The sequence below is a fragment of the Bicyclus anynana genome, chromosome 19, assembly GCF_947172395.1.
Source record: "Bicyclus anynana chromosome 19, ilBicAnyn1.1, whole genome shotgun sequence".
Taxonomy (NCBI): domain Eukaryota; kingdom Metazoa; phylum Arthropoda; class Insecta; order Lepidoptera; family Nymphalidae; genus Bicyclus; species Bicyclus anynana.
This window is the reverse complement of record NC_069101.1, coordinates 1,577,974-1,590,622: the sequence shown is the minus strand read 5'-3', so window position 1 is coordinate 1,590,622 and position 12,649 is coordinate 1,577,974. Positions and strand designations below refer to the sequence as shown.

General features: G+C 35.9%; 1 protein-coding gene across 2 annotated transcripts in view; it reads right to left on the bottom strand.

Annotated features, from left to right (window-relative positions):
- The window catches only part of LOC112050638 (uncharacterized), a 176,937-nt gene that overhangs the window by 107,987 nt on the left and 56,301 nt on the right, over positions 1-12,649 (bottom strand). For both annotated transcript variants that reach the window (XM_052887416.1, XM_052887415.1), the window contains exon 3: positions 9,399-9,444. In XM_052887416.1, the coding sequence (XP_052743376.1) occupies positions 9,399-9,444 (46 nt within the window). The remainder of the gene's footprint in view (positions 1-9,398; positions 9,445-12,649) is intronic.

The following is a 12,649-nucleotide window of genomic DNA, read 5'->3' as shown; positions in this document are numbered from 1 at the left end:
GCTGGCCTAATGAGATTTGGCAGACTTCACATACCTACGTAGAGTATTAAGAAAAATGTTAGGTATGGCAATTTTCTCACGATGTTATTCCTTCACCGTTTGAGACACGTGATAATAAATTTCTTAAAATAACTGAAAGTTGGAGGTGCATGTCCTGGACCGGATACGAACCTACGCCTCCTGAATCGAAGGCAGAGGTCCTATCCACTGGGCTATAAACAGGTTATCATTATAATGTACTTTTTTGGAATATGTAAATAAATTACCATTACAGTCAAATAAAAACAAGGCTATGGTAGATGGAGTATGTCTAAGTAATTTTGAATCCACACTGGATCCTTCTTCTGTTCATTAGTTTCCGATAAAACGCAAAGTAAGACTGGCTTACCAATTTGACCTCAACCTATTTTATACCTACATATCAAAGATTATAGAACACAAAGATAAATGTAAGGTTTTAAATGAAGCGATTCATAGAAAACGATACATTAGAATGCGTTTGACAGATTTATAGTGTAAAAATAACCTATTCGCTGGCACCTCGGTCACAATCACGGATTCCACAGCACTGATGTCACAGATTCTTAGTAAACGCTCCTATTTCCATCAAAGAATATCATTTTCTATAGATATGACAAGTCTTATTAATAATAATAATGCTTAATTATCTTACTATCCATTATTATCGTAAAACAATATTCATTTTGTGTCACTTGGGTAACAAAAATATATATAATAGGTGATGTGATAGTAGGTCATTAACTCCTTACTTTAATAAACTAAATTTGGCTTTGAAATAACTTTTGAATAGTCGTATGGGGATACAAGCCTCCCTCTAAACTTGTAAAAGATTTTGGATTCAGTACAAATTTTATAGCTAACGTAACAAACCTTCTAAATGAAAAGATTTTGCAGATCTATATTATTATTAGTTTAGTTAAATTTATTATTTGTAATAATATTAATTTATTGCATTTAATGACGCGAAACTAAATAAATGACTTGCAATGGCGTCTCGGTTCACACTCGCAGATTCCCTGACGCTGATATCACTGCTCTATGTAAACGCACCTATTTTCAACATAGATTAAATTCTATTCTGGTAGATGTGACACGGTATCTGTTACAATGTTTGATTTTTTTATCTGTTACAAAAACGGTGTAGAGTGTCGGCGTTGTCACGCTTTGTTGATTGAACAGTTTCTAACATAGATTATTTTCTATTTTTGTAGATGCGACACATTTTGTATCGTATCGTTCTACGATTTGTAGAATATGACGTCATAAAATATATTGGAGGTTTCAGGTATAATATTGCCTTATTTAGCAAGAGCTCCTTCGATTACCGTAATTATTTGTCGCTTATTAGCGTTGCTGTGTGTTTTGCTGGTCTACTTACAGATGCGTGAGGCATAACACTTATTTGGTGTAGCTTGAAAGGCGCTCTAGCTCATGTTATGATCAAACAAGTGGTGTGCACACGATGTTTAACTAGGGTATCCCAACTGTAGATATTGGCAAATTTTTTTTTCAATACAGTTCTAAAGTCCTCAGGGTACGCAGTGGATTTTTTCACCTCTAAAGTGCATGTTACTGAATTTGCAATGTACTAAAGTACTGCAAATAAAACTTTTCACTTATAATCAACTCATATTTGAAAAGAAAACCGGCTTCTACACCCTTGCCTTTGTAAGAGAATCTCATTCGATTATAGATTGGACATGACATTAATACTTACGTACCTATCTGGTCATATAGCGATTAATTTGTATATTGGCAGTGTTACTCGCATTTCCTATTTATTCGATTTTAATAAATCAATGTCGTAGCATCCTGGCGCGCAGCTTATCATAGGCTATACGTCATCACAAAAATGGCGGTTATAAAACAAAAACACGCAAAAAATAAGCAATGATAATATTTTTTGAATTTAAACTAAGTAACATTTTTACAACGATGAAATAGATTAATTAATAAAATCACGTAATACACTGCGTCATATGCACAAATTAATGATTAAGAATCTGGCATAGATTCTTAACTAATACGACAGTTGACCTGAGTTGTGCTGTTTGTTTTTCTGTCATAGTAGTGAAAACATGATGGTACCTTTATTAACTGACTGCCTTAAAATTAGATACTGTACAAATACGCATTAAAATAACGAAAACCGAATTCAAATACACCTACACATACATACAAACATAGGTATAAATTAGTACGAACAGCCTGTTTTTTTAGCGATAGGTACCTAATACATAAATGTACAACAAACATTATCTATTCTATGACAAAGGTGTCTATTTCAATTCACGCAGCGAAATGTCAAGAACAAGTTAATTATACATCTAAACGATTTCGACCACTTGGAATACGGTTTGGTTATAAATAAAATATAGTATCTTTGATGCACTTTTACAATTAGTCACTATTACGAGTATCAGCCTGAGTTTAGACCCACCACGCCGCTTCAATGAGGGTTGGTGGAATTAGTAAGCTGATAGCCCAGTGGATATAACTTCTGCCTCCGATGCCGGAGGGTGTGGGTTCGAATCCGGTCCGGGATCTCTAACTTTTCAGTTGAGTGCATTTTAAGAAATTAAATATCACTGCATACGTGAGGAAACCTGCATACCAGAGAATTTTCTCAATTTTCTGCGTGTGTGAAGTCTTCCAATCCGCATTGGACCACCGTGGTGGACTATTGGCCTAACCCCTCGCATTCTGAGGAGACTCGCGCTCAGCAGTGAGCCGAATATGGGTTGATCAAGATGAAGAAGAGAAGAAGATGACACTAGCGACAATTTAGAGAGTAAATTGATCAGAGATTAGAACCGAATCTCGCACCTTTCGGTTATAAAGCATTTTATTTGAGGCGCTTCTGAAGTGACTTTAGAATCCAAAACATTTCAATTATAAACATTTTGTATTTCGTTTTGTATTTTTCGTTTTGTTTTTTTTTCGTTTGGAATCTAAAGTGACATTGCATTTGAATGTTGTTGTTATGACGAATTGTTCTTAAAAACGGATCACGCTTAGCTTTTTTGCGCAATCCAATAGAGGAATATAATGAACTGCCGTGATAGATCACGCGTCCGAGGAAATTGCGTTTCACGGAAGAAAGAAAGATATTAAAAAGAAAACATTCCGTGCAGGCACGAAAACGATGAAAAACCATTACTATTGTTATGAAAGAGAAAATAAATGCGAGTTGTTATTTTTTTTAATGCGCTTCGTTGGTTCCGTGGTTCTATGTGGTTTCGGGTCATGACGTCCTGGGTTTGAGTCTTCATCATTATCAACTCATACCGGCTCACTGCTGATCTCGAGTCTCCTCTCAGAATGAGAAAGTTATACCAATAGTCCACCACGGTGGCCCAATGCGGATTGGCAGACTTCACACACGCAGAAAATTAAGAATTAAATTTATCAGATTTCCTCACGATGTTCTTCCTTCACCGTTTGAGACACGTGATATTTAATTTTTTTAAAATGCACACAACAGTAAAGTTGGAGGTGCATGCCCCGGACCGGATTTGAACCCACACCCTCGGAATCGGATGTAGAGGTCATTTCCACTGGGCTATCTCGGCCCGATATATAATTTTTCTTTCAATAAATTCTCAGTTAGAAGATGGAGTTGGGTAATTTTTTTTATATTCTTTAACAAGTTAGTGTTCATTTACACGAGCAGAAACAGCTACCGTCGACTGCCGTTGACTACCGCCGAGACGCCGGCGACTGCCGTCGACTGCCGCCGTGACGTCGCCGACTGCAGACGTCGACTGCCGTTGACCACCACCGAGACGCCTGTGACTGCAGTCGACTGCCATTGACTGCAGTCGGCGACTGCCGCCGAGACGTCGCCAACTGCAGTCGTCGGTAGCTGTTGCTGCTCGTGTAAATGAACCCTTAGCCCTTGACTACGATGATCACACCTGATGTTAAGTGATAATGCAGTTTAAGAGGTACAAGTTCATTTTACCTGTACCTCCGACGGTTTCTACACGACATCGTACCGGAACGCTAAATCTAAAAATTAAATTATAGCTTGGCAACTTCGCTCGTAACACTCCCGATGGTCCGTGCGAGCCGGGGGGCGTGTAGCGAGAATTGAAAACCTCGCGACTGATGCACCTCACTTCCCCGCACACACGATTTCACACCCACGCAGTCTCTCCCCCCCGTCGCCCGTATATCATGGGAGTGTCATCAACGAACCCAAAGACTTTCGTGTTTAAGTCCCCTTTTTTACTATTGCGCTATTTTAGGCTTATTACGTCACGCTCAAGCTTGTCAACGTAACAATAGTGTCAATAGTGTCAAAGGAATAAGACAATCTGTCAGTTGTCACGCCATCCGTCAAGCCATACAATCAATGGTGCATGGGTAATCGCTCACGGAGCCGTGAGAACTGGGCGCGAGGTACATGCCTTTGCGACGATTGTTGAATACCGTTAGAGCTAGCTTATAAGGTAAACGCACTTTATTGTAAACTAGCTGACGCCGCGCGGTTTTACCCGTGTGGTTCTCGATCCCGTAGGAATACGGGGACAGCCTATAGCCTTCCTCGATAAATGGGCTATCAAATACTGAAAGATTTTTTCAAATCGGACCAGTAGTTCCCGAGATTAGCACGTTCAATCAAACAAACAAACTCTTCACATAGATATTCTCAAACTCAACTTCAAACATAGATATTCTCAAACTCAACTTCAAACATAGATATTCTCAAACTCAACTTCAAACATAGATATTTTAGTGAATTATATTTTGCATAGTCACTGTAATTTGTTAGAATCGCTATGCTTATTTAGATAATTAAGTAGAATCTATACTAATATTATAAAGCTGAAGAACAGTTTGTTTGTTTGTACGCGCTAATCTCAGGAACTACTGAACCGATTTGCCTGAAAATTGGAATGGAAATAGATTTTACTCTGGATTAACACATAGGCTACTTTTTATGCCAAAAAAATCATGGATTCCCGAGATTTGCGAAAAGCTGATGATTTTGATGGTATGAATGTTTGTTACTCTTTCACGCCTAGGTTACTTTACCGAATCACCTGAAATTTGAAGAAGAGATAGATTATAGTCTGGATTAACACATAGGCTACTTTTCATGCGTGAAAAATCCATGGTTCCCGCGGGATTTGTAAAAATTTAATTCCACGCGAAGTCGCGGGCATCCGCTAGTCAATTAATATGATAATAATGATACGATTAGTTATAACGAGGAATAAATAGTATTTAGTATTATTTTTTCATTAAATTTTAATTAAGTTTGCAGAGATTTACAATTAAGAAATAATGATATGTCTATTACACAGTAGGCATATTATACGCACATGCTCGAGTAATTACTTTATTATTGCAGTTTCGTTCGTGAATTTCTTCTTTTTTCGTAAGCTGCTAATAGACGACCCAACCTTGTTGGAGGTACTTAATATTTAGTGTCAAAGTCTTTGAAATCCTAAACTTTAATAAACTCGAAGACGGAATGTCACGCATATACCACTTTGTCAAGTGGAAAACTAATATAATATGATACCTGAGAGAATATATTTGATCTGAGGTTATACCAAAGTAAACCTGTTATAAAGACCAAAGAATATTTACAAATAGTCAACCTTGACGTTTTAAAAGTGCTTGTAAACTAGGCCTACTTGATATAATTGAATTTTGAATTTTGAACCTGTTCGTTGAATCTGTTCGTAAGGCATACAAGGAACATTGCCTTCAAAGCGCTGTCATGTGACCTTGAATCTAGACTCTATTAACGGGCATAGAAAAAAAAAAAAAAAAAAAAAAAAGAATTTAGAAGTATTTTCAGTCTCTATGGAGTTTATGAGTTTGATTCCTAAGCCCATACTTACTCTACAACTAATTCATGAATAAAAATATTAATTTTTGACTGAAAGGAATTTTAATTTATCAGAAGCTTTAATTAAATTAGGCGCCACAAGTTGGGTAGTCTGTTAAAGCCTTTCGATGCCGACCGGTTTCATCCACTTAGCCCCATTCCGGATTAATTGTACTTTTACAATTTAACATTTTATGAATGAGTGTAATGTCTGAACACTTTCATTTCACATGTGAATGTGTTTTTGATATTTTGTGTGTGGATCAAAAGCCTGCGATAGCCAGACTTAACTGCTTTTAGGAAAACTGAAAGTTTGGCAGCCTATTTTCCTAACATCGGTAGTTCAATCGATAAGCAATATATTATGGACTGTGGTAGCAGGATTCAAGGGTCCAGACTCTCAACCGATCAAGTATACTGCGGATTTTAGTTTCCTCATCATAACTCCTTAGCTTCTGCAACTCTTCGAAAAACACCTTAAAAATATTTTTTAAGAGTGGCAGCTTGACAGTGTTCATTTATGACTAGCATCGTGACAGTGTTCATTCATGACTAGCAGCGTGACAGTGTTCATTCATGACTAGCAGCGTGACAGTGTTCATTCATGACTAGCAGCGTGACAGTCAACTTCAAAGGGTTTGCCACGAACTATCGGTCTGGCAACTCAAGACATGATTCCTCATAATATTCAATACCTGTCTGTCAACAAGGCGGCACTTAGGACGTGTGTGCCCTTGCAAGCCCTGTGAAGTTTTGATCCGCCCGACTTCGGTTGGGTAACAATCGCATTTATAATCTATACTACTATTATAAAACTGAAGAGTTTGTTTGATTCAGAGAATACCTATTATACCCCTACAATACCACAAAATTTACCTATATAAAATATTAGTATAAATGATTACAATCATGTAGTATCCGCGAGCTTTTCTGATGTCATTACAGATTACCGCACGATTCCTAGCGCCAAGGTAAACGCGTCTATTGCGTTATAGTCCAAGTCTGAACTAGACTATAATAACTCTATCACTGCTGGTAATCGCCCATTAGCCAAGCCTATGCGTTAATGTTTATTTACGGAAGATATATTATGACCTTTTAACAGTAAAATAAATATAATTAATAATACTTAAACAATACACACATGACTATCTGGTCCAAAGCAAGCATATTTATAATATAAGATAGGTTTATCGTAAAGTCAAAGCCAAAGTCTTAATTCATTTACTTCAATTAGGATTAGTTTACAAGCACTTGCGAAACGTTATATAATAACTAGCTGACGTCACGCGGTTTCACCCGCGTGGTTTCCGTTCCCGTAGGAATATGGGGATAATATAGCCTATAGCCTTCCTCGATAAATGGGCTATCTAACACTGAAAGAATTTTTCAAATCGGACCTGTAGATCCTGAGATTATCGCGTTCAATCAAACAAACAAACAAACTCTTCAGCTTTATAATATTAGTATAGATATAATAAAAGCCTTGAGTCAGAGTTCGGTTTGAAAGATATGAAGTAATAATTATGATATAAGTGCGGTAAGTTGAAAATTAAAGCCGAGGCGATATTGCAAGCTCAAGCCGCAGGCGAGAGCTATAGTAAGGAAGCAGAGGCTGTAATTATCAAAGCGCACGTATATCATACGACGTTTTTAACACATTTGTGTGGGAACACACTTTCTGAAAATAAATTTGCATCTTTACCTGTTTTCCATATTGATTACATTTTGACACACTTGTCGTTTTTGCACAGTTAGCGAAGTTTTTTTTAGGCAAATACACCTAAAACAGTCAGTATTACTTATAAAGTAAATTAATATTTTCGTGTTTCTGTACAGATAAATAGTTGTCATTTATTGTAAAAAATATTAAAATTAAATAATTAAATGTTTATTATATTTTATGTCACAAAGTTAGTTTTATTCATAAAATGTTGAGCACTTTTCTTGACATAAAAACTTTTTGCTAAGATTTAAAAAAATACCATTCTTTTTTAGGCGATTGATAAAGGTTTTTATATTACATTACGACACATGTGCGTGATGACACTTTACAATATTGAAATTGGTGAAATAAGAGATACTTTACTAGCAATTAATGTGTAATAAAGAATATTACATGCATACATACACACAAGATACGCGCGAAAAACATACCCCTTTTTGCAGTCGGGTAATAAAAACAAAAATAAGACTTATTGATCAGTTGTGTTACGCTAATACGTTAGTATCTTCCTTACAAAGTACACCGTCCTGTAAGATTTCACCTTTTAAGGATTTAGGGGTTTTGCTTATCTCATAAACTACGGAACCCTTCTGTTACATTAATCGTTCGCTAAGCTGTGGGGTAGATCTTGCACACAGATATAAAATGACCTTTATGTCAAAGGCAGTAGAGCATAATGTCATTTCATACATTCATATGACTGGGGTGTCGCATACTTCCGTTGCATTTTATACTTAATTGCATATACAAATAAGGTTAAAAATTGTGTGTTTATGGGTTGTCTCTTCAAAGACACTTTAGTATAGTGGACATTAATTTTATTGCTGACTATTTGTTAGTGTCAACGTTGTTTTTGAATCTACTTTTGTTTATTTAAGAGTAAGTACAAATTAAGATGAAGAGATATCGCGTAGTTGAGTTATGTGAGGCTGCAGAGATTATTATGTGCTTGTACGTCGTGACTGCACGGTTTTGCGTGATAAAGCGAAGGTATGTATAAAGGTGTGTACATTGGTTATGCATAGTCTGAAAGTTACACACTTTAGATATACCATCGAATGATAACATGATCGCTACTATGCTACAGCCTTTCCGACAAACAAATTAAAAATGAGGGTATAAATCTCTAGTCACTTCACACCTAATAATAATTATAATTAACTTGTTCTTAAATTAATGACAATAAATTTGATTAATAAGCTTAAAACAATTAGATATGGTTAATATATTTTATATACAAACCATACAAAATTTAAAATAACACATCATCAAGTGTGTTAGTGACGTCACAAAATAGACGACAGAGTTTTTGACGTTTGGGAGATTTGAAATAATACGTGATATTTAAGTTTTTCAAGAAATCCTTAATCTTTATTAATAGATATCCAAATATTTCAGACCCTTATTCCATGCATTACCCTATTCGTAGCAAATTAACCACTGACGGAAGATCTGGGTTCGACCCCCGGCTGGGCTGATTAAAGTATCCTTAATTTGTCTAGGTCTGGCTGGTGGGAGGCTTCGGAGTTAGCTGGCAACCCGGCAAAGGCGGTACCGCTAAGCGATTTAGCGTTCCAGTACGATGTCGTGTAGAAACCGAAAAGGGTGTGGATTTTCATTCTCCTTCTAACAAGTTGCCCGCTTCCATCTTAGATTGCATCATCACAGTTGAGATTGTAGCTAACTTGTAAAGAATATATAAAAAGAAGTTTACTTAACTTCAAAGAAAATTGAGACATAAATCTTAATCTATGTTTATAAATATGACCTAAAGTCCGAAAAAGCTGTAATAAAAAGCTAACATACCTGCTACCGGAGACAGTTTTCGCATGACGCACCATCGCGACTTCCACTGAAACAACACAAAACACTACATTATTCAAAGTTCAAGTCGGTTTAATAATACTAGTTCACGATAGAAGCACATAGTCTACCTCATGACAAGTAGCTGTCAAACTAATCTATGGCGATAGAACAGTTAATCTAAAAACATTTTGACCAAATTTAAAAAAAAAATACCAAAAAACTAGTTTTTGAAGAAAAGAGCCTCCTTACTTTCCAAAAGAGAATAAAATTTTCTATTTTTGTTAAGTTTGAAACGAACGAAATAACTTACCTAAAGAAAAACCGCAGAAATGGAGAATCTAATGACACCCATTTCCATAAGACAAATTATTACGATGATATTAATAACAAACTCTAGAAACAGCCTTAAATGTCATTGGCAACCTGAAAAACAGCGAAATACTTGGCGGCAATACATGACATTATGAAATCAAAAAGACTAATTACAAAAACTAGATTAAATTAAAAAATATATAAATTTTGGTCAAAAAACCTTTTTTCTGATAAAAACCCGTTCACATGAGATAAATATCAAGTTGAGCAAATGACCGTTAAATTGCATTGCACAGTACACCGTGCATTATAACTTATTCTCGCTGACTAAATGAAAAACATAGACGAACCCCTCGTGAGCAAATGTGCTATAAAAATAAGCCTGAAGTTATAAAACGGTATTTAAGCAGTATATCAGGGTAATGCCTTCGGAGGTAAGTTTAATAAAAGATATTATGAACAATGAATTGAATTTTACTATCTCCGCGGAAATAAGGTGAATAGGGATGATGACAGTTTTTTAAATTGTATATAAATTAAGAGTATACTAATAGTAAAGCAATTTTGTAAAAGGAACAGGGTATCTGCAATCATTACTTTCGGAGCTACAGGGATTTAAAGAGTCAGATTTGCGGCGCTGCCGCGGATCCCTGAAAAACGCCCCATACAAAATGGCTCGAAAAAATGACGTCATAGACAATGTAATGATCGTTAGATTTGTATGCGCGTTCAAACAAAATTACTAATATCTTTGTTATTTGTGCGTTTATCTTTATAGTTCATTTATTAAAAAATGTCACATTTAATGTAAGGAAGCTAAAACTGTATAAATTTTCTTCTAATTACGATAAAAAAAAAATTAATAGTTTTTGAAATTTTATAAACTCATTTATTTTGCAAAAGTCCAGACAATCTTTGCTTTTTAGGTATAAATTAGTTAACATTGACCCTTTTTACCCGAATGTATCATAAAAATCAATATATTCAAACCTAGTCATCATCCCCATTCATGCGGCAACGCCTTTTAGACCCAACAAAAAACTCAACAACAATCTTCATACCAATATTATAAAGGCAACATTATAAGTTATATTATAGTTAATAACTTTATAAGGCGTGTATTGGTTACGTACTTCGGGATCTACAAGAGCGATTTGGCTGATATTTGGATTGGAAATAGATTATATCCTGGACGGACTACTTTATTCTTCTTATTAAGGCTTCCACTGAAAACCAGCGCTGTAGCTAGCTGCAGCATTACGCTGAGTGGGAGTCCTTTATTTGGTCAGCGCGCTTTTCTTTTTCTTAGTTTTAAATTTTAATGACCAAATAAAAATATTTTTCTTTCTATCTTTCTTCTTTCTTATTCTAGAAAAATATACCGAATTTCACGCGCACAGAGTCTCGGGATACCGACAAATTTCCTTTTTAACTGACTTCAAAAAGGAGGAGGTTCTTAATTCGGTCGGTATTTTTTTTTATTTTTATGTATTTGTATTAGCACTTAAAGGGCGTTAGTAATTAATCCGTCTACCTCTACATCTAGTCTTAGTAAACTCGTTGCATAATGCATTAACTAGCTGATGACATGATGTCATTCGAAAGGCAACCGCTAAAAGGACAAATCGTGCCGCGGCGTCACAAATGGCTGTTGTGCGTTGCAACTGCAATTCACAATCCCATGCATTTATGGACAAAGAAATACCAGGACAAAAGGTTTGCCTATCTAAAAAGTATGACGGCCTCCGTGGCGCAGTACCGGCAAAGAGGTACCGCTAAGCGATATAGCGTTCCGGTACGATGTCGTGTAGAAACAGAAAGGGGTGTGGATTTTCATCCTCTTCCTAACAAGTTAGCCCGCTTCCATCTTATCTATGTTCCATCATCAGGTGAGATTGTAGTCAAGGGCTAACTTGTAAAGAATAAAAAAGGTACCACAGAGACAATGGAGTGCTAATCTATATTTATTATTATAAATACGTAAAGTTTGTGGTGTTGTCGGGGTAATCTCTGGATCTATATAACCGATTTGGAAAAAAATACCACTTGAAAGCAACGTTATTTATGAGTGTCATAAGCTATATCTTATCTCCGTATTCTCACGGGAACGGGAACTACGCGGGTGAAACTAAAAAATAGCTCGTTCGTTCGGTCCGCTCATTATCATCTGATAATGAATTTAACATTATCACCCTAAAAATAAAAAAAAAATAAATAAGCCTTTTATTCGGACCTCATTAAGGATATCTTACAATAGTATATACAATACAAAATATTTCATACATTTAAATACTATATCGTTTATACATTTAAAATTTTTCGTATATTTCGTTTTTATTTACTTTCTGTAGGTCCGTTTGCCAATCGGCAAAGGCCTCCTCCAACCTTCTCCATTCAGTTCTTTCTCTGGCTACTCTAGTCCAGGTTTTCCCAGCAACCTGTCTGATATCATCTTCCCATCTTTTTTGTTGCCTTCCTCTGTTCCTTTTCCCTTCTCTTGGATACCACTGTGTAATTATTTTGCTCCACTTGTCCTTTCCTCTGATCATGTGTCCCGACCACTTCCATTTTAGCCTTTTTACTTTTAAGGTCACATCCTGTATTTTAGTCTTTTTCCTAATATTACTGTTTCTTATTCTATCTGCTCTTTTTACTCCCAACATGCTCCTCTCCATTGCTCGTTGGCAAATGGTAAGTCTATTGGCTATGTTTTTCGTTATGGCCCATGTTTGACTTCCATAGATTAAGATTGGTAGGACGCAGACATTGAATAATTTGCTCTTTGTTGCTATGTGTAAGTTTTTGTCTTTCATTACTTCCCGTAAGCCCCAATATCTTTTCCAACCGTTTGCTATTCTTCTTTCGACTTCTTTGTTTACATTATCTGTAGGTGATATCAACTGTCCGAGGTATATATATTCTTCAACATAGTCAATCTG